The sequence below is a fragment of the Prionailurus bengalensis genome, chromosome B4 (genome assembly GCF_016509475.1).
Source record: "Prionailurus bengalensis isolate Pbe53 chromosome B4, Fcat_Pben_1.1_paternal_pri, whole genome shotgun sequence".
Classification (NCBI taxonomy): Eukaryota; Metazoa; Chordata; class Mammalia; order Carnivora; family Felidae; genus Prionailurus; species Prionailurus bengalensis.
In genome coordinates, this window is record NC_057358.1 from 5,006,363 (window position 1) to 5,029,056 (window position 22,694).

The following is a 22,694-nucleotide window of genomic DNA, read 5'->3' on the forward strand; positions in this document are numbered from 1 at the left end:
TTCAAGGGCAAATGTATTCATCTAGGACTTACGTGGCATTTCTTAATTGTGCAGTTACTTTTTCTTTAAAAAGAGTGGTATGATTTGTACTTCAGTTTAGTAGCACTAGATGCTTTTATTATCTGTGGGGTTTTATTTAAGAGTTACTCTTAATGATGTAACTCTAACTTTTCTAGGACTTTATTTCCCACATCTTAGTAACCTGACCTTTTCCCTTTTTTTCCCTAGTACTGTTTTCCTATAGATGGTTGACTTGCTGAAAAATTAGCATTTCAGTCAAAGAGGGAGTGGAACACAAGAGTAGTTGGTTTAGTTATTTAATTTTTTTAAAAAGTTTGTGTCATTTGACTAAGAAGGGGGAGAAATCAACACCAGTAGTTAACCATGAGATTTGGGGGCCTTTCTGCAGGTCAGTTGGTTTGCATTGTAACTTAAAAGAATTTGAATGAATTAAATAAGATGCACATAAAGGAAGACCTATTTTGAAAGCAGGAAATGAGCATTAAAAAGTAAACACAGGGGTGCCTGGGTGTCTCAGTGGGTTAAGCTTCCGACTCTTGATTTCATCTCAGGTCATGATCTCATAGTTCATGGGATCAAGCCCCACATTGGGCTCTTGCTCTGACAGCATAGAGCCTGCTTGGGGTTCATTTTCTCTCTCTCTCTATCTCTCTTTCTCTTTCTCTCTCTCCCTCTTTCTCTTTCTCTCTCTCTCTTTCTCCCCACCCCCACCCCACCCCCCTGTGCTCATGCTATGTGTCTCTCTCTTTCAAAATAAACATTTTTTTTAAAAAGTGTGGAAAGCAAATCCATGATGGCACTTGAGCACATGCTGGGGTCCTAGTCAGATGGAGTGGAGCTGGAGGCGGGTCTGTCTTCTTCTAACCTAGTGATTGCATTTGAATGATTTTTTTTGGTGTGTGTGTGTGTGTGTGTGTGTGTGTGTTTCCATATATATGGAGAGAGAGCTATTCATTAAATGTACCCAGAGGTCCTCTATTAATTGTGAGTTAGATTACTATTTGAAACACTTTCATATTTATCCATCCCATAATTTTATAATCTAAAGCATTTTCTTCCTGCAGGTTTTTGTAAAAAAAAAAAAAGAACTTCAGGTTTTAATGTATGTATATATGTTTTAGGGCTGAAAGAATTGAAAGTTGAAGATGACATCTCATCAAAGGTAACACCTGTTTTACCTGCCCTTAATTGTGCCCTTCTGGAAGCAAAGAAATCGTTTACTGAAGAGGGAATCTGTCCAAACACGTTAGTAAAGCGTAGTTTCCAAGAACTGTACAAGGTGGACAAAAGTCCCTCATTGACTGCTGCTTCTCAGGACGGAATTAAAGAGACTGCGTTCTTCGGCCAACTGTCCAATGGCTTTGACTTGGCTCCTCCAGCAGAAAAGTGTCCTTTACAGTCATTCACTCAGTTGAAGTCTTATTTTTCAGATCCTACTGGGTACATTTTGGAAGTGTCTACCGCGTTAGATTTATTAGCAGAGCGTCCTCAGTCCCCTTGTATCTCAGATGGGATTTGCGATGCTGGATTTTCTTTAGTTATGACTCCAGATCCTGAATTTTTGGAGTCAGAGGCAGAAGTAAGAAAAGAAACTGAAACCGAAAAGAATCCCGAAGACACGTCGAAAGCAAGGCAGGGAGCTGTGATCTCGCTAAACCCAGCCTTAGGTCGGAGAGTCCAGCCCAAGAGGAAGGCAAGCGTGCCGCCCACCGTGCAGAGTAAACGGGTGAACTTGTGCCGTCCCTTCCCCAAGAGGGCTGCCAGTGCGGGCAAGGGTTCCGACTGTCCCACGACGCTCAAATTAGTTAAAGGACCGTTTCCTCAGAAAAGAAAAAGAGGTAAGCACGATTTCTGTGGATTACTAACTGCGCAGTTGAAAGTAACTGTGGTTCTCTGACACTGTTCCTGTCTGATCGTTGTGCACTGAGCTGGGCGGTTGCAGAAGTGTGTTAGAGATGCCAGCATTTCCCTCTGGGTGATTGTCTACGGGCTGAAGTTTGAGAAGCACTGATCTAGATAACAGGTGAAAATCAAGAAATGGGGAAAACTAAGGCATTTCAAAAGCCCACCCACCAAAGACTACATTTCATTTGTAAAATGGCTCAACCGTCACTCAGTCGCTTAAACACACACCATTCTGGGCAATGATTATTTAGTTTCTGAGCTGTCCTCGGACAATTAAGGGTGGAAGAAGAGGATCTTCTAAAATCAGGCTCACCAGTAGCAGCAAAAAGTGGTAGCTGAGAGTCTGAACATGTAGAAAGAGAGAATGAAATGCCTGGATTTTCCGAACCTGAAACAGTCTGGCCCAGAATTTCCCTTCCTTTGTGTGTATCAGAGTTTGAAAAATAGTCACCTGGATCCTACGTAAACCTGTTGAAACAATGGCCAGTGACCTGGAGACACATATATTGGAACAGTTCTACAAATGGCTTTGTTGACCCTGAAAATCGAACCAGAGTCTCAGGCCAGTTAGTGTATAGTCAAATGCACTTTACCAAGCCTAGTACAGCAGACAATGTGATTTTGGCTCGGGGTCATCCTAGATTACATGTAGTGGATTTTGCTTAGAAGTAGGCAACCATATGCCCTGGGACCCATTAGGGAACCTGAGGACCCCTCAGGGGTTTACCTGTCGTCTCTGGCTACTTCACACGGTGCCGGCAGAGGTGGGCAGCTATGCCTTAGACCGTACGGCCTTCAAAGCTGGAAATACGTCCTGCCAGCCTGTCTCAGAAAACGTTTGCTAAGCCCATCTGTAGTGTTTTGAATTTAGAAATTGTGGTGCTTAAAGAGGAAAACATCAAGGATCTGCAGATCATCAGGATTCTAGATAGTTATTTGTGGCTTAGTATAGTTTGGGAGATGGGGTGCATGTGCTCACATGTACATTCAGAGGCTGATGGGAAGTAGGGCGGTAGGAAACAGCGAAATTCGACTGCACCGCTCCTCACAAGTACATTCCAGGCCAGCCGTGTTGAGTTTCTACTATATATGAACCAGTTTACTTCAAGGTATTAAATAAATTATCTACAATTCAACATTCACTGTTTCTCAAATGTTTTTACTTTCCTCCACTATAAGAAATATGTTTTATATTACAGTCCGGTGCGCACAAATTCATGCATGACTGAAACAAATTTCAAAAAACATTTACCCTGCCTCTGCGTAATGCAGTCTGGTTCTTTCTGTTCTGTTTCCTTTAAGAAAGGATCCTGATTGCAGCCCATTAAATTTATTTTACAGCCCACCAGTGGGTGGTGCATACAGGTTTGAGAAACATGGCACTGAGTGAGGCAGAGAAGCAGGGCAGTCCCCTGTAGGGTCACCTTGCTTCGTGTCTGTTTCCCTCCCAGGACCCGGGTTGTGCGGGGTCTCCCTGCCTGTGCAGGTCCTCGGAACCTCCCCCACGTCTTGGTCCTCTCTTATTCTTGTCTGAATTTAGTCTGAACTGTTTTCCTGCTTCAGTTATATTTTGCCTTTCTTTGTGCTAAAAATTTTAGAAAATAACTAGAGTAGAATGAGAAGTATTCTTCAAAGAAAAACAAAACCGTATGTTGCTCTGTTACTTGCAATAGTTTAGGAGGGAGGAACAGCATTAGACCCAGGGAGACGTCGTACACCAAGAGATGTGAAAGTTTTTTTTAAAAGCCACTCCTTTCTCTAACCTCCAAGAGAATGAAATGAAACTGGTCTCTTTTCTACATTTTACTAACAGCGATCATGATTTCTTAAACCAGTGTCGTGTTTCCTGTTCTCAATTAGAAATACAGTTGACCTTCGAACGATGTAGGCATCAGGGGCACTGACCTCCCACCCCCTGCAATAGAAAATCTCTAACTTTTGATTCCCCAGACTTAACTACTGATAGCCTCCCATTGACCAGAAGCCTTACTGATAACACAAATCATTGATTGACATGTACTTTGTACATTGTATGTATCATACCCTATATTTTTACAATCATGTAAGCTAGAAAAAAGTTATTCAAGTCATAAGGAAGAGAATACACTCACGGTAGTGTACTTACATTTATTGGAAAAAAATCCACTCAAACCAACATTCAAGGATCAACTGTAGTGTTTTCTGTATAATGTAGTTTTAAAATATCTGCGAACACAACGCGTGATATTTTTATTGGTATCTTTGGGACTAGTTTTTTGGTTTGACAACTGAAAGTATGAAAAGTCAGTGGGAAGGGACGTTTTCAAGGGGAACATTTATTAACTTTTTTTTTTTGTTTAACTCTTCAAAGGTTGAAACACTTTCTGTTGTGTTAGCAAGTGGTCCTCAGGTTTTCTCCTTACTTGCCTCCACTGGTAGCTGTTCCCTTCGGTGTGCGAAGCAAAGCTGAGCATTTTGTAAGAGAGAGGAGCAAGTGTCAGAGACTTGTAGGAGATTAAATCAGGCGAAGGCTTCTTCAGTGGACCTTCCTCTGTCTTTTCTGAAAAGACGATTTTTCCGGTGATGTTAAGACGTGGATATTTGGGAGCAGTCCAGTGAAATCTGTAAGGTGGCTCTGTGTGTCTAGTCTCTTCTCTGCAGTCTGGTTACGGTTTCACCTACCTCGCCTCGTGGTGGCTGTGTTGCTTTCCCACAAATTCTCCATTCCCCAGTGCTGTGAACCACCGTCTTCAGCCTTACCTGCCACAGCAGTCAGGAAAGATTATGGAGATTTTTTTTTTTCTTTTAAAGTCATGCCGTGTTTTTATAAAGTTAGGACTCTAGCAGTTTTCTTCTTCACCTGACAGGGCTATCGTCTGACGCTTAGAAAGTTCGTGTTTTTACATTGTATATGAGAACTTTGGACTTCTGCTTTGTTTAAAAGAAAATCTTTATTAGAATACCCTGAAGTTTGTATTTTCTTCCCTATTGCTAAAGTTACCTCTCCGAAAACCAAAGCAAAGAAAAAGCTATTGCTGATAAGTATCTGAGCCCCCTACCCCTTAAAACACGGTGTGTTTTCTACATAAGGTGCTGAAGTGCTGACTGCACAGTTTGTACAGACAACCAAATTGGATAGGAAAAACCAAGAAGCTCCCATTTCTAAAGATGTTCCAGTGGCAACGAGTGCTAAAAGGGCAAGGAAACAAGAGAACTCTCCAGTCAAAAGTGTTCCAAGGGCTAAGCCACCCGTGAAGAAATCTCCACAAAAACAGAGGGTAAATATAGTAAGAGGCAATCAGAATCCCAGACTCAAAAAGCAGCCACAACCTGGTAAGAAATACTCTTCCTGTGAATTTAAACACCGCAATACAGACTAACTGAGATTGCAAGAGAGTGTATTGGAATAATGTAAGAACGGTTGAGGTTTACCAACCGTTCCTGCTGTCCCCCTTCGCTCCCACACCGACAGGACTAAGTAGGTCGGGTTCCTGTCGTAAACACATCCGTGAGGTGCAGATTCTTGCCTTCACACAATAGAGCCTCCCTGTTAGTTTGCACAAAGCCTCAGCGTGACCGTCTGCAAGAGTGTACGTGGAAAGGAGCTTTTTTATAACTAAATGCACAGGCACGTAGTCTCTGGCTGTATTTTTCTGGGCCGCAATCACTTACAAAAAGTAGAAGCCTGTAAGTTTATTTGTCCAAAGGGAATTCTAAAGAGATCATTCAAGATACTCGGGAATCCAGAAACCTGGTTTTGGTGTTAAAAGGCATTATTAAGTTCACTTTAAAAGCAGTTTTACTTTTCTAGTTTTGTTGAAGTGAACGATGAAGTTTAGTTCCGTGAACCCATGGCCAGCTGCGCTGGTTCCACATCTGCAGCTGCTGGAAGCGGCCTCCTTACCAGAAGGCCCCATCGGCCTCGGAGGCCTCCCCTCTGGAATGGAACACCCGTCACGCCCGCGCCCCTGCTCTGCTTTCCCATCTCTGCGTGTAGCGTGCGGCTTCCGCCTGCAAAGTCTGATGTTCCTTCACGCTCCGTACGGAGTCCTGTTCCGGAGCATGTGTGTCGTGCTCTTGTTTTAACACAGACTTGATTCCTCATGCCTTTTTCCTGGCAGTTCTCTATCTACCCTTCCTGATTCTGCATTCTCCCTCATCTAGTTTTAGATTTTTAAAAAACCTCAGAGTCAGTGGGACTTCAGAAAATACGGGTTTTTTTGAGGTGAATCGATTATGAATAAGTTTGTTTTTTCCTGAACTTCTGTAATACTGTTATTTTATGACTGAAGAGTTGTTTTGGTTTGGGGTTTCTTTTAAATGAGGGAAGGATCTTTAAAAGCTCTTCATGTCATTCTAACACCAGTCTTGCCATGGTGACACCCATACACGCCACATATAAGCTCTTCTCGTCTCCTGGGCATTCACAGCAAGGCCGTGTCCCACCCTTCTATGCTTCCCTCCTGCTGTTTCTTGTCGTGTCCCTGCCCCACCAGGTACCCCAGGCTCACCCCCACATCACACCGACGTCTGCTCGTGTGCCGTTCCCCTGTACCAGTCCAGACCTCAGCCAGGTCCTGCCTCCACTGTGAGACCTTTCCTGCCGCTCTGATCTTAAGCGAGCTCTGTTTTCTTTCCTTTCCTTTCCTTTTGAGTTTTTGAGAACACTGCGGAATCAAATTCATCCTTTTTTCGAATCATCTGATATGTCTTGGTCTTGTCTTTCCAGTGAATTTGTAAACATTATGAGCGTAGACACGTGTATAAATGCCTTGTATGCTTAGCTGTGTCATTCGGATCATTTGTACCGAACTGGCTCTCAGGTATTTGTAGACTAGTTGACTAATGGGAGGAATGCAGCTGGGTATTAGCACAAAAGGGAGCCCAGGAAATGAAAAGTTTTTAAAACATGTATTCAGAAAAAGGCTGATTTGCATTCAAATGTCTGTATATATTGTATAGCCACATTCCAAGGTAAAATTTTAAGATTCCCACCTTTTAAATAATCTCTTAGTTTTTCTTGTATTTCTTAACCACCTATACTAATCAGTTTCATTTCTTTTGCTTAAAGCATCAGAATTTAAGAAGGCTCATTTTTGTTACTGAAACTAATGCCTTTGTGTCCTTTTATAAGTTTTTAATACAGTTTTTGTTTATTGAGCTCTTTATTTTTTATATACTTTATTTGGTGTTGTCTTATTTGTATTTCTTAAAAGAGATGATCAGTATTCTATTTTTAATTGATAGAGAACCTCTAACAAGTCAGTAATTAAGTGATTTACCAGAGACTACACATATTTGTTAAACTGGATCCTTTTTCTTTCGGTGCAGTGTTTTTTATATTAGGCCTTACTCATAAGTGATATCCTATAATACCAGCAAAGATAGGATGAAATTAGTATGAATAAACCTATCAGGTCACAAAATGGATTTCATGTTTCTAGTATATCCATGGGGCGAATGAGATGATTCTCCGCCTTGGGTCATTTTCTTCTACTGAATCCCTTGGGTTTTGCTATTTTACCTAAAAAATGGACAGTGGTTGTTACTTTTATCCTTCCCACCATATGCGCAAACCCTTCTCATTCTGTTTGATGACCTCACAGGCCAGAGTTTTCTTTTTTTTAAACGGATTAGTCATGGGGCACCTGGGTGGCTCAGTCGGTCGAGCATCCGACTTTGGCTCCGGTCATAATCTTACAGTTCGTGAGTTCAAGCCCCACATCAGGCTTGCTGCTGTCAGCACAGAGCTCACTTCACATCCTCTGTTCCCCTCTCTCTGCCCGTCCCCTCCTTCCACTTTCTCAAAAATAAATAAAACATTTAAAAAAAAATGGATTAGTGTGCTTGCTTTGGCAGCACATATACTAAAAAAATGGATTAGCCATTGGCCTTTGCAGGCAGGTCAGTAATCCGTTTCAGACCTGCTGCTGTTATAAAGAAAAACGCATGGTTTTCCTATCCATGCACCTGCCGCAGGGAATCGTTCCCTAGTGTTGTCGTGAACTTTGTCCTTCATGACAACCGCATTTAAGGAAGCTGAATTAATACCCTGTGAATACACATAAACCACTGGAGAAGGTCAGTTTTCTGGTTAAAGGCGAATGGCTAGATGTGATTATCTACAGAAAGAATTATCGGGCAAACATGCAGACAGAGGGAATGTTTTCAGTGTAGAAATTAAAGTTTTAAAAGGTGATAAAATTGGTGATTTTGAGGGAATACTCATGACTTTTCTGATTTTTTATTTATATCATTACTTATTATAATTAAACATCAATATGATTAAAAGTCATCTCTAGTTTGGGGCATCTGGTGGCTCAGTCGGTTAAGCGTCCGACTCTTGGTTTTGGCTCAGGTCATGATCTCACAGTTCATTTGACTGAGCCCTGTGTCAGGCTCTGCCCTGATAGCACCGGGCTTCCTTGGAATTCTCTCTCTCTGCCTCTACCCTGCTCGCACGCTCTGTCTCCCCCGCTCCCTCTTTCTCTCTCTCTCTCAAAATCAATAAATAAGCACTTTTTTAAAAAAAAAGTCATCTCTAGGGGCGCCTGTGTGACTTAGTCGGTTAAGCATCTGACTTCGGCTCAGGTCATGATCTCGCGGTCCATGTGTTCGAGCCCTGTATCGAGCTCTGTGCTGACATCTCGGAGCCTGGAGCCTGCTTCGGATTCTGTGTCTCCCTCTCTCTTTGCCCCTCCCCTGCTCATGCTCTGTCTCTCTCTGTCTCTCAAAAATAAATAAACATTTAAAAATTTTTAAAAAAACAAAGTCATCTCTAGTTTGAATTTAAGTGATTTCTCTAATAAAGCACTTGTTAAGGGAAGTGATTCCTAAAAGTATGTTAAAATGCTATAATATACACTTCAAATTTAGAAAGTCACTAGATTGTAAGCTCTCTGAGGGCAGGACTCTTGTTCTCTTGTTTATTCTTGTTCTTTTTCCTCTTTGCATGTTTTCTCAGCTAAGTAGTATGTCTTGTGTGTAGATTGGCACATACATTTCTGAAAGGTGATTTCTTTTTAAATCAGTATGCACATTCCTTAAGACTTGTTCTTGTGGTAAATATGTTATAATAGAACTGATAGTTGGAAGGAATCTGTCTGATAGTAAAATTTTAATATATAATCTATGTAACCTATCCAGAGGTTTTTCTTGAATATGTTGACTTAATCATTGATTTTCACTAAGCGGTAATAATAGAGCAGAGAATTAAAATACATAGAAATCAAATGTTATATGTCTTTTTCTTTTATACTGAAGCAAAAGGAGAAACTGGTTCACAGCTTCAATCAGAAATCTCATCAGTTGGTCAAGAGGATGTTGACATAAATGCAGCTCGGGCGGAAAGCATCTCAGTGGCTCAGAAAGATCTACCTGAAAACTCCATTGTCAACTGTGACTCCCAGGCCCTAAATATGTTAGCTGACCTAGCGTTAAGTGCTGCTTCTTCCGCCACACCGCCATCTGAGCCCAAAAACTTTCCCTGCCCCTCTGAACTGCCACAAGATGATGTTTTGCTTTCTAAAGAACATTCTCTGCACAGTACGTCTGACCATGAATATCACAGAGGAGTTAAAAATCAGAAAGGTGGACTGTTCCCAAAACCCTCCACTGGGAGGAAGAGCCCTCCAACGTCAGACTCCGCTGTCAGCCAGGAGGAAGAGAGCTCGGTTCCTGGCAGCAAGGCCCCTGTGGAAGCCTCGCCAGCACTTCCCGAGGAAACACTAGAAACTTCTGAGGCAAGCCAAAGCACTTTCGTTGCCGTGGAACATTCCTATGCCCTGCTGCTTGCAGAACATTCAAAGAAACATCTGCAACAGAGAGGAATCCCAAGCCCGGGCTTTGCCAAGAATGGCACCAAAGGCCCCGAGGCAGGGACCCCTGTGGGGAAAGTCATGCCCTTCCGACATCAGCAGAGCACCTCCCCGCTGCGGAAGCTGTCTGAGGACCCGCTACCCAAGTGCAGGAGCCAAGTGGTGTCCTCCGACCCGAGAGACTTCCAATGCTCTCACACTGTGCTCAGCTGTGACGGCTCCGTCAAGGTCACGTTCCAATGTGAGACAGAGTACGTATTCGGCTTAGACAGCAAGTACACCAACCACCCGCTGGAGAAAACTGTAGTAAGAGCACTGCATGGGTAAGTGGGAGTGACACTTGATGAAAATGGACGTAACTCTGGTGTGGAGATCAACGTCAAGGGAAGGGATACCTGTGCCAGAATCTGGGGAGAGGGAAAGAAGGGTACTGTGTGTAACTCCAGTAACTTAGGAATAATGTCAGGCAGTTGTGTTTACTGCCAATTAAGAAAATGAGGCTGGTTTTGCCACCGTCGGTGGTCACATGGAGCCCTTTAGCAAGCTAACTTTAGCCCTGTGAACAGCTTTCCATTTTGAGATGCTCCCACATAAGCCTTTGTGGCCTTTGAATTTACAATATGTCAATGAGATCTTAATGTAGAATCGTGAAATACAGAAATAATGCCTTACAGACTGAATTCCAGAAGAAATGTTTCAAGAATTACTTCTAACTTCTTAGGTTGGTCCGGTGGTCTGAGCGAGCAGTCTTACATGGGGTTGTTCTGTAAATCTAAGGGGTCAGAGCATCAAGGCAGTAACAGCAGAGCAGATGAAAGCATGGGCTTTGGAGCGTAGACGAACCCGGGTTTTAATCTCCCGAGTTACCAACTTACTAACTAGCTTCTGGGACCCGGGGGTTCCTGTTCTTTGGGACAGTGCTTCTAGGGGTCTCACAGGAGTGCAGATTCTGACTCTGGTCTGTTTGGGATGGGGCCCAGGAGTCTGCATTTCTGGCGAATTTCCAGGTGGTGCCAGGGGAGCGTCGGTGGCAGTCCGTGGGCAGTGCTTTTAAGTGTTTAATGTCAGCAATGGCTACCAGCAGGTTGTTACGTATATTAAGGTTTTGCACAGTGACTGACCCGTACTAATAAGTGGTACTCGTTGCTAGTAGCAGGGACCATTAGTTATATGAAATGACATTCAGCTTCCTGTGAATGGAATATTTCACATGGAAGCAACTAACCTGTATCAGACTTCTTTTCTTGCTCCGGTTACACGCTCACATTCCTAGGAGCATGTACTTAATGTTCCCATCTACTCATGAGGGGTGTTTCTTAGCTCTAATCCTGTGTAACAGAGGCCCAGCTCCGTAGCCCCTCCGACGCTCTCTGCTGTCATCCTGCCGGGCAAGTGGACAGAAGTGTTTTCTCCCCATTCAGTTTCAGGAGATTTTCTGGAACTATAATCTGAAAATAGTGTTGTTCTGCTGACTTGCCCACAGAGATATTTTAACCTGCAGACTTTCCCAACTATTAGAAGAGAAATACAAAAATAGAAATGAGTTGGCCAGACTTAGCAAAAGCAAGACGAGGATTGGGGTAGTTGCTGGAGCCATTCTTCACATAACAGGTGTATTGTGTCCAAAGGGAGTTGGAGTGGTATAAAAGAGAAATCCTAGACTGGGAGTCTGGAGACTTCTGTTCCAATCATGGTTCTGCTTAAGGGTTTTGTGATCTGAAGAAGTCACTTTTCAAACCTCCGATTTTCAGTTCCCTTTTCTGCCTCTGTAAAATGAGTGGATTAGATCCGTCATAACCACTTGTTAAGTCAACTTCATTTTTACATTATTGTTTCATATCCATGTATTTTAAAATAAAAATGAACAAATTTAAAACTAAGATGCAAATGAAGGCACTTATGATAAGACAGCCCACCAAAATCACCATTTTCAATGACTTTTTACATGTTTTTTCTTTAAAATCTCAGGCCCTGGAACACTGACTTACCTGATAATGTGGAAGAAGTGAAGCTTTTACTTCATATGTGGGTGGCTCTGTTTTACAGCAGCCACAACAAGGTGATGCGGTCATCCCGAAAAGTGGTGGAGCACAGCAACCCCGCAAAATACGTGTCTATAAATAGCACATTAGAATCGTTGGAATTCAGCGAACTTGAGGAGGCCTCCAGCGTGCAGAGGTGTCCTGTGGACCCTCCGTTGGAGACTAACAAATCTCCCAGAGGTCCTGCTGCCGACGTGTCCTTCCCAGACGCCGACTCCTTGCTTCCCTTCATTAAACCACCACCCACAAGAGGCTTGGAGCTCTGGGTGCAGAACGAACAGAAAGAGATTTTTGCAGGAGAGGGTCTTCCAGACACCCCAGAGAGCCAGAATTTCATCTATTCCTGTAATAATGAGGTAAGTACGTGCTGACATCATTTTTGAAGAAATTTCTTTTTTCTCTCAATGTGTAAAATCACATTCAAGACGTGCCGTGGGTTTCTTTTAGGAAGGTGGATTGTCTGCGTAGAGGATTAATAAGCCAGGCACTTAGTTTCTGTAAGTACCGCTCTAGATTGTCTGCAGGTGGAGCTCGTCTCCATCCTGATTGAAGAAGCAGAAGTAGAATACGACCATGGGGGCCACATGGGTCGGGGGCCAGGCATAATTGTGGCACTTATTAGTTACGGAGTTTGGGGCAAATTACTGGTTTTCTCTGACCATACGCTCCCATCTTTTAAAAGAGGTAAATAATATCTGGTCTGTCTTAGAATAGTTTTGAAGGATCAGATGCGATGATAAGAGTTAGAGATCTTTGATAAGCCTTGAACTGAAATGAAGTCTGTTAAAGATGATTCTGGAAAACAAATGCTGGCACGGTAAACGTGATGCCATGCCCCCGTGGGCCTGTTGGTAATTGTGGCAGATATGGAAACTACACTGTGATTCTTTGCACTGCTCGCCACTGACGCTCCACAAGGCCAGATGGTCACGTGTTCACTGGAGCCCGTGAACAAGTTGCAGCAAACTTGTAAGCCAACGGCTTAACAAAATATATGCCCTTTTAAGTTTTCAGCTTGGTCTATTCCAGAATAATTTTGCATGCATTTGGGCACCTACAGTGCCTGTTTTAACACTGAGTAGACAGCGTGTCCGTATCTGGGGTTACTTGGGATTTGCGCCTCCAGGGAGACTCAGCCTGTGTCTCCAGATGCTGGTATCATCGAAATGGCTGTGAGCCCCGTAGCAGTCTAAGCCTTTTGCTCACATCAACTCAGTTTTCATGCAGCCCAGTGAGATAAAGACCACTCCACCCCATCTTATAGACGAGGAAACTAAGGCACAGAGAAGTGTGCCAGTTGCCTGAAGTCACACAGTAAATTGTTAAGCCTTGATTCAAAGCTAGACATCTAGATACTTGTCACATTCTGTGTGCGTGTGTGTGTATGTACATGTGTGTGTTTACGTGTGTATGCATACATACATATGCATGTGTGTGGGGTTTTTTCTAAGGATGGGTTTTATAAATTTCATCTGATTCTCGAGGAGATAGATAAAATCCAGTTAAGAATCTCTACTTAGGGTGTGCCTGGGTGGCTCAGTTGGTTAAGCGTCTCTTTTTTTTTTTTTTTTAAAGCATATTTATTTATTTTGAGAGCAGGGAGGGGCAGAGAGAGGAGATAATCCAAAGCAGGCTCCACACTGTCAGCACAGAGCCCAACATGGGGCTCGAACTCAAAAAACCATGAGATCACGACCTCAGCCCAAGTCAAGAGTTGAATGCTTAAGCGACTGAGCCCCCCTGATGCCCACCCCCCTTTCTAAGTTTATTTATTTATTTAGAGAGAGAGGAAGCATCTGGCTCTTTTTAAATTTTATTTATTTTTATTTTTTAATTTACATCCAAGTTACTTAGCATACAGTGCAATAATTATTTCAGGAGTAGATTCCAGTGATTCATCCCCTATGTATAACACCCGTGCTCATCCCTACAAGTGTCTTCCTTAATGCCCCTTCCCCATTTAGCCCATCCCTCGACCCCCAACCCTTCAAGCAATTCTGTTTGTTCTCTGTATATAAGAGTCTCATGTTTTGTCCCCCTCCTTGTTTTTATATTTTTGCTTCTGTTCCCTTTATTCATCTGTTTTATATCTTAAATTCCACATATGAGTGAAATCGTATGATATTTGTCTTTCTCTGACTAATTTCACTTAGCATTATACCCTCTAGTTCCATCCGCAAGTGTCTGACTCTGGATTTCAGCTCAAGTCATGATCTCCTGGCTCATGAGATCAAACCATGCTTCAGGCTCCATGCTTCAGCACAGAGACTGCTTGGGATTCTCTCACTTTCTGCCCCTCCCCTGCTCACTCGTGCGTGCTCTCTCTCTCAAAATAAATAATAAACTTTTTAAAAATTTCTAAAAAATAGAATCTCTACCTTAGAATGAGACTATAAACTTAGGAAGACTTAGATTACTACCTAGTAAAGTATTTTTTGTTGTGGTAATCTGTAATCAGCTATCATCATTACTAATTCTAGAATTTTTTTTTTTTTTTTGGAAACATGAAATAGACTACTAGGAAGTAGAAAGAGCATTAAAATTAATGATGCCTGACAATTTCTATAGCATATATTCAGAGATTTTTTTTCCAACATCTTCTTGGCTACTCTGCCCCTGCTTTACAGTTGGTGTGTATATATTGGTGTGTATATTATAAGAAAAAATCCTGTTTGGGGCTGTGGTAAGTCTCCCTAAGAAGAGTCTACCTAAGAAGAAAGTGGTTTGCTTGGTCTCTACCCTGTGCTATTGTGAAAGAGTTAGAAGATCCAAAAGAACAAACTGGAATTGATCCTCTATCATTTCCTTCTTCACCACATGCAAATGTAAAACCATCTATTTGATTCTTGGGGTTTTTTTGTGTTTGTTTTGTCATTTTAGGTAATTGGGGAAAAAGCCAAAGAAGATTCATCAGATAACCTAGAGACCTCTAATCTTGTGCTTTCTGGTGTTGGAAGTACCCAAACTAATGGGCCTCCTATTCCTGGTGAAGATAAAGCCTTTGAGCCACCTGATAGCACAAGAGTGACTTCTGATGATACTGTCACACAAACCGCACTCACCAAGACTTACGATGGGATCAGCAGTCAGTCAGTGATTTGTCAGAAGTCTGCATACAGCACCCTGGAAAGCAAAGCTGATATTTTTCATGCAACAGTGCAGACAAAAACAGGTACCTTACAGGGCCATGTGCAGCACAGAAGCCCCGTAAACCAAGAACACCAGCCTTCATTGGAGAGGAAGGATGATACAGAGTATGTGATGATTAATCTGGAACCAGTTACATTCACTTTTGAAAAAAATAACTATGTACCAGTACAGACAGAAGTTGTAAATGGAACCCACGAACCTATGGCCTTTACTATGGAGTCGATTAAACAGGTACCACCTGCTACAAGTCTTAGACATCCCGTGTCTGCATTCGAAAAAGCACAAACACAAGGCCTTAGGGACGTTCCCTCTCTAGCAACGTCCAGACAAAAAGGCACTAAGCACCTGTGTGCCTCCTCCGTCGGTAGAGAGACACTTGCCAAAGAAGTGTGTTCGCTACAGAAAGAGATTCCTGTTCCAGGCTCATCGTCACCATCTGATAATTCAGTGGTGGCGGAGGCATTATCGTTAGTTAAAAGTTCTAATTTTTCATTACCCAAAGAAGAAATGAAACTCTCTCAAGAATTTTTTCTGCAGACTCCAAGTCTCTTTGGCATATCTTCGGAAGAGGTCGTTGAGCCGTCGCAGGTTGAAGAGGTGGTCCTGGCACCAGCCTCTGCCACTTTGGAAAAAGGTTATTCACATGACTACATGCCATCGACTGGTAATACAACCGATAGCTCCTCAGGACTGACCGATGACAAGAGCGGTCTCCAGAGTGAAAATAGGAGTTTTGAGTCTTTGAATTCAGCATTTACCCAACCAACCAGACTCTCTCTGAATAGAGAGGAGGCCAGCCTGGAGTTCTCAGAGGAGGATTCCGACATAGACCTCACGCTCACGATATCGCCACCAACCAGCCCCAGAGAAGAAGTGCCGGCTGGCAGACTGGAGCTGCAGCAGGAGGCCTCGGCATCAAATGTAGAACTTCCTGACGTGACTGACGAAATAATCAAGCCAGAAGAGGTGACTTTCATAGAAAACAGAAAAGCGAATTCTGCTAACTGTACATCCACGTATCCTGCAGTGTCAGAGAAATCATTAGAAAACGAGAGAAAAGGTGATAATTTACAAACAGTCACCTTAATACTTTCTAAAGAAACTTGTGCCCTTGAGATTGCAGAGGAGGTTAATGTCACCTCAGACTTTCCCTTCAGTTCTTTAATTGAAGAAGTGTCACCAGCTTCTAGTCCTGACCCCCAAGTGCCAGTCGAAGGAACACAACTATGTCAGGCTGTGTCTCTGTGTAGTTTAAAACTTGCTGATACACATTGTGAGAAAAGTGACCTATTCTCCCAGGTCGAGTCAGTAGATTCGGCCATCACGGAAAAAGAAGGCTCTTTTGTCAGTCCTACCCGTCCAGGGGAACGAGACAGCGTACCTGGAGTACACGAGACGTGGCTTTCTGCCGGGCTGCCTCAGCCAGGAAGAAAAGATGGCTGTTTGAGCCTTCCTAGTAGAGCAACCGAGGAAGTTGTCCCGAGGGAGCATGGCGAGGGTTCCTCTTTCTCAGAAAAGGTGCCGTCCTGTGATACGGGCTTGAGCCAGCCTACCTCAGCTGCCCAATATGGAGATGACTTCAAGCTTTCTCTAGAAAAATTGGTAACATCAGGAATTCCACTGCAGCCACTTAGCATACAGAACAGGAATTCAGACTTAAATCATCTGGTCTTGGAGACCTGGGAGTCTCCATTTAGCCCTAGAAAGATGATTGAAAATAAGTCTGTGGCTGACACATTTGTTTCTACAGCTGCACCAAGTGCTATAGCAAATGTGTCACTGAAACAGGAGATTGGCCCCAAAAGCATCGAGAAGAATCTCTTTAGCAGTGATTTGAAGACAAATGAAGGCATTTACGTCCAAGCCAAGTCCTTGAGCTCCGGCTCCGTTGGCGGAGCTGACGCCACACAGACACACAGGCACTCGGGGCTCCCCAGACTTGCCTTTCGCTCACATGGCGCTGCTGCCTTCCCCCATTGTTCAACAGCCACGAACACAGAGACGGGCTTTCAAACTCAGGAAATAGCCGTAGTCAGAATGGCCAGTTTGCTTAAGAATAGTGACACTGAGGCCAAGTTCCACGAAAAAGCCATAGATCTAGGAGGTGTTGATTCTCAGTTGCACATCACATCTCCAGAAGATAAGCAAAAAACAATCCATGTGCTGCAAGACGGGTCAGTGTGTGAAACAAAAGATGTGTTGAAGGCTGGGCTTTCCCCCACGTATTTACATGCTGATTCTTACCAAGGTACAGCAGTCACCAGTGAAAATAGCAGTAGAGAGCCTTGTGCTTCCTTTGTTCCCCAGTCTCACACCCCTCTTATCTGTGGAGTCTCTGAAGAGCAGACGGCAAATAAGGGTCCTGGTGAGGGGCTCAGAGCCAAGGAAGACTCGGGGACCCTGAGCAGAGACATGGACCTCGGTGTGAATTCTGACATCCATTACGAGCCACTTTCTGGAGAGTCCGATCAAGACTCTTGTGGTGGGTGTAGAAATCCCCAATCAGTGGTGGAGGGTTCCTGCTCTGTGCGATGTAGTCAAACCAAGAAGGAAGATGCTCCAAAAGATGATTATGACTCTTTCCTGAGCCCAAATAATAGTGATAATGAAGAGTGGGGCTACTGCAAGCAGTCCTCAGGGTTGGAAACAGGCCTTCCTCCCAGGCACTGGCTCTGTGGACTCAAGAAGGAAGACCGGTGTGTGCCATCTTTCGTCCAGATCCGAGACCTCCGTGGCATCCTCAGGACTTACGCTAATTTCACCATAACGAAAGAGCTCAAAGAGACCACGAGAGCTTTGCACAGCCTGAAGAGGTGCCCCGGTTTCATGGCAAAACGTGGTTTGCTCAGCTCCTGGACAAATACTTGGCAGGTGGCAGCTGACCTCACCCGGAACACTTTGGATCTGGAGTATCTGCGTTTTGCACATAAGCTAAAACAGATTGTAAAGAACGGAGATTCTCGGCATTCTGCCTCTTCTGCCAGTGTCTTTCCAAAGGAGCCCCCTCTCCAGATCGCTGCGGGAGCTCCCCCTCTGACAAAACTATCCGAGGCCCCGGCTCTGCGCCCTGCGTCCCGGAGCAGAAGTCCCCTCGTGGTAACAGTGGTTCTCTCGGACCCCAGACAGCAGAGTCTGCATAGGAGAGGCCAGATGCTCGGCGGTTCGGACAGTTCCTGCTTCTGGAAGGAGAGGTGTGGTCACGGTAGAAATCATCTTACAAACTCTGAAAGAAATCACACCGTTTCATTCCACCTCAACAAACTGAAATACAACACGACTTTGAAAGAATCCCGGAGTGATATTTCGCTTATTCTCAATGAATATGCCGAATTCAACAAGGTGATGATGAATAGCAACCCGGTCATTTTCCCAGAGAAAGAGTCAAGTGCGGCTCCTGGGGAAGCCGCCTCTCCAGAGCTGTACTCCTCTCTCCCGCGGGCAGCCTCCTACGAGGACATGATCACAGACCTGTGTACCAGCTTGCACGTCAAACTGAAGAACGTGGTGAAAGAGGCCTGCAAGAGCCCCTTCCTGTTCTACCTCGTTGAGACCGAAGACCAGTCATTCCTTGTGAGGACGAAGGTAAGGTGCCCGCTCCGTCTTGGGGTGTGAATTCTTCTCTTTGCCACCTAACTTTATTTTGGAGGTGATAAATGTAGCGTCCTTGCCTTCGGAAAGAAATCAGGACACGGAGAGGCTTTAAGTCTCACTGCTCAGTCTTCACTGCATCTGCCACTCATACTCCATCTGAACATTCCATCACGTTCCATGTTAGTGCGGTGACTGATTTTCACACCAAAAAGCTACCACCCAAATTTTCACACCAAAAATACTATTCCTGTTCAGATGCGAGCACAGACGTATTCCAAAGGGAAGATTCGGACTTAACAAGAAAGTAATAATACCTGTGTTCCTCCATTAGCGTGGATAGTTGATGGGGATCTCTTTTGGTTTGGGAGGTTTTTGGTGGTGTTTTTTTTAATTATTATTATTTGTTTAATGTTTGTTTAGAGCACGAGTGGGGAGGGACAGAGAGAGAGGGAGACACAGAATCCAAAGCAGGCTCCAGGCTCTGAGCTGTCAGCACAGAGCCCGACACAGGGCTCGAACCCACCAACCAGGAGAACATGACCTGAGCCCAAGTCGGATGCTCAACTGACTGAGCCACCCAGGCGCCCTTTTGCTTGTTTGTTTCTTAAATTCCACATATGAGTAAGAGCCTATGATACTTGTCTTTCTCTCACTGACCTATTTCACTTAGCATCCTACTCTCTGGCTCCATCCACATCACTGCAAATGGCAAGATTTCATTCTTTTTTATGGCTGAGTAATATCCCTGTGTATACACACACACACACACACACACACACACGCACACCATCTTTATCCATTCATCTATTCAGGCTGCTTCCATAGTTTGGCTGTTGTGCATAAGGCTGCAGTAAACATAAGGGTGTGTGTATCCCTTTGGATTAATGCTTTTGTATCTGAGGGGTAAATAACCCACTAGTGGATTACCGGAGCATATGGTATGAAATCTATTTTTAATTTTTTGAGGAACCTCTACATTGTTTTCCCCAGAGGCTGCACCAGTCCGCACTCCCACCCACAGTGGAAGAGGGTTCCCCTTTCTCTACTTCCTTGTCAGCACTTGTCATTCTTGTCATTTAGATACTAGCCATTTTGACAGGTGTGAGGTGATACCTCAGTGTGGTTGTGGTTTGCATTTCCCTGTGATGGGTGATGCCGAGCATCTTGTCATGTGTCTTTTGGCCATCTGGATGTTGTCTTTGGCAGAATGTCTGTTCACATCTTCTGCCCATTTTTAATTGGTTTATTTGGCTTCTGAGTATTGAGTTTTGGAAGTTCTTTATATGTTTTGGATAGTAACTCTTTATCAGATACGTCATTTGGAGATATCTTCTTCCATTCCATAACTGCCGTTTAGTTCTGTTTCCTTCACTGTGCAGAAGCTGTTTATCTTTTTTTTAATGTTTTAATTTTTTTTTATTTTAGAAAGAGCATGAGTGGGGGGGGGGGAGAGAGAGAGAGAGAGGGAGAGAGAGAGAGAGAGAGAGAATCTTAGCGGCTCTACCCTAGCACAGAGCCTGATGTGTGGGGCCTGATCCCACAACTCTGGGATCATGACCTGAGCCAAAATTAAGAGTCAGAGGGTCAACAGACTGAGCCACCCAGGTCCCCCAGAAGCTTTTTATCTTGATGAGGTCTCAATAGTTCATTTTTGCTTTTGTCTCCCGTGCCTGAGGAGACCTATCTAGAGAGGAGTTGCCATTCTCAGATTATTGCCTGTGCTCTCTGCAGCTTTATGGTTTCAGGTCCCACATTTACATCTTTAATCCATTTGGGATTAAATTTTGCGTATGGTGTAAGAAAGTGGTCCAGTTTTCCCAACACCATTTGTTGAAGAGACTTTTTTCCATTGAATATTTGTTCCTGCTTTGTCGAAGATTAATGGACCATATGATTGTGGGTTCATTTCTGGGTTTTTTGTTCTGTTCTCTTTTTATGCCCATACGATGCTGTTTTAATTTCTGCTGTTTTGTAACATAACTTGAAATACAGAATTGTGATGCTTCCAGGTTTGTTTTTCTTTTTCAAGATTCTTTGGCTATCAGAGGCCTTTTGTGGTTCCATACAGATTTTAGGATTATTTATTCTAGTTCTATGAAAAATGCTGTTGCTATTTTGATACGGATTGCATTAAACGTGTAGATGGCTTTGGTAGTGTGGACATTTGAACAGTATTTATTTCAGTCTTTCATTATTTACAGTAGTGCTCAGATTGTCCCAGACCCAGCCAGTGGGACCCAGTCCTTTTAAGCTGGCTTCGGTGTCCTTGGAGCCCTTCTTCCTTTGTGGCACACCTTGATGTTGCAGGTTATCTCACAGATTCTTTGCCCACCCCCCGCCCCCCGCCCCCGCAGCCTTGAAGTCCGCCATTTCTCCAGGGAGCAGGATTCCGAGTGAAGAGTAGCATTCGGGATCAGCATCTGGGCACTGGGTGAGCTCGGCGCCACTGGGTATCACCGCTTCCGGGCCTTCCCAGCGGAGCCAAGAAGCGCGCATGTCTGTGTGTAAAAGCTGCAGCCTCCCCCCCAGCCCCAGCCCCGGCTCATCCCCGCCACCATTGCCAGAGTCGCGGCTGTCCCCGTGTGGCAGGGAGCTGGCTCCCATCACCCCACCTGCAGTCGCACTCCCGGCCCACAGCTCGCCCCTGGACGTCCGGCCCCGTCCTCACTGCCTGGGGCACTGACCGGCACCGGTCCCTCGGCCCTCACACAGGAGCGGGAGCCCGTTCGGAGGACGGCGGTCCTCAGTGTGTATTCTAGAATCCCAGCGTGTGAGCGGAGGGGGAATGTTGCCAACACGACGGCCCCCGGATGGCACAGGTGCTCTGACGATGTTCCAAGGACAGTCAGCCTAGTCGAGAGGGTCAGGACCTTTTCCTTAAGGAAGCGACACCGGCCTCGTGTACGTGGTGCGGGCAGCTGGACTGATGAGTGTTTAGTTCATTGACCGGATTTGTTTCGGGTCGCTCAGGTCAGCACTTCAGGGTTTCCGGGGTGCCTGTCACGTGCTGTCACCTGGTAAGCCCCATGCATGGTGAATTACAAAGTAACATCAAACCTGTGCGGCCGTCCTGGCGGTCCTCCAAGGGACGAGGCCCCGCGGAGACTGAAATGCTGGTGGCTCCCCAGTTGCCCCGTTCTCCCTGGGCCAACGGGAAGCTGGTGGCACAGGGCTGTCGCATTTCCCATCTGGAGCGAGTCTGGAGGTGTGGACACAGCCGGGTCGGGAAGGAAGGGCCTCACGGAGGCCCCGCGAGGGCACTGAGCACCGAGGTCACCGGGAGGCAGTGACACTGTTTCTTAAGATAAATAACTAACGTCGTGTCTGCATTTCAGAGAGATTTCTGCCACAGCGGGGAGGCCTGGAGGCGAGCTGGAGGCGGGCCTCAGTGGGAGGCTAGAGGGAAACGAGTTCTTCTCTGAGATGGCTGGTGCCTTCCAGCTCGGACCTTTTACATGACTTTCGTTTAGTTAAATGCAAACTTTTTTTTTTTGGCCATCAAGGATCCTTTTCCAAGGTTTCTTGTTAAGCGGTTGCCAGATTGGTTTCCCCAGCCCCTTCCGCCAATGTCTTTGTTCTAATTTCCACTGCTTTGGTAAGCAGTGTAGTTGAAAAAAAATGAAGCTTTACACGGGCTTGCAGACTCTTTGAAGGTGCCTGGCCTCTAAAAGTAACCTAAAAATTGTTGTATACCTTGAATGAAGTTAATTTTGTTTTGGGCAGATTCTATATGCTGTACCTTGACGTGTGCTGAAATAAGTCAGGGATCGACTCAAGTGGTGTCACAACCGTGTCCCACAGTGAGCAAAATACCTGATTTCTTTTTGCTTCCATCATCTCAAGAGCAACAGTGCCATTCACACCCTTGACAGAGCACAGGTTTTTACACAGGAGAGAAATCATAGCCAGGGTCGGTTTCCTTCCAGCAAAAGGAAGGAAACCTTCCTGCTTATTTAAACAGTAAATGTTTTGTTTGCTGATATTTTTTCATGTGACCCCTGTTTACAACAGAGAATAACAAATTTTGTGCAAAGGCAAAACTAACCTTCCAGGGAGAAAGTGGACACATTAGAAAATAAACTTGAGAATAAAGTATTACCAAGGTACTCTAGGGGTGCCTGGCTGGCTCAGTAGGTTAAGCATCTGACTCAGCTCAGGTCATGATCTCACGCTTTGCGGGTTCAAGCCC

At 44.5% G+C, this 22,694-nt stretch overlaps 1 protein-coding gene across 6 annotated transcripts in view; it reads left to right on the top strand.

Annotated features, from left to right (window-relative positions):
* Positions 1–22,694, top strand: part of TASOR2 (transcription activation suppressor family member 2) — an 80,045-nt gene that overhangs the window by 49,679 nt on the left and 7,672 nt on the right. For 5 of the 6 annotated variants that reach the window (XM_043561402.1, XM_043561406.1, XM_043561403.1 and 2 more), the window contains 5 exons: positions 1,143–1,859; positions 4,996–5,238; positions 9,169–10,045; positions 11,691–12,120; positions 14,645–18,496. In XM_043561402.1, coding sequence (XP_043417337.1) covers positions 1,143–1,859; positions 4,996–5,238; positions 9,169–10,045; positions 11,691–12,120; positions 14,645–18,496 — 6,119 coding nt within the window. The remainder of the gene's footprint in view (positions 1–1,142; positions 1,860–4,995; positions 5,239–9,168; positions 10,046–11,690; positions 12,121–14,644; positions 18,497–22,694) is intronic. The other variant, XM_043561404.1, reaches the window with a different exon arrangement.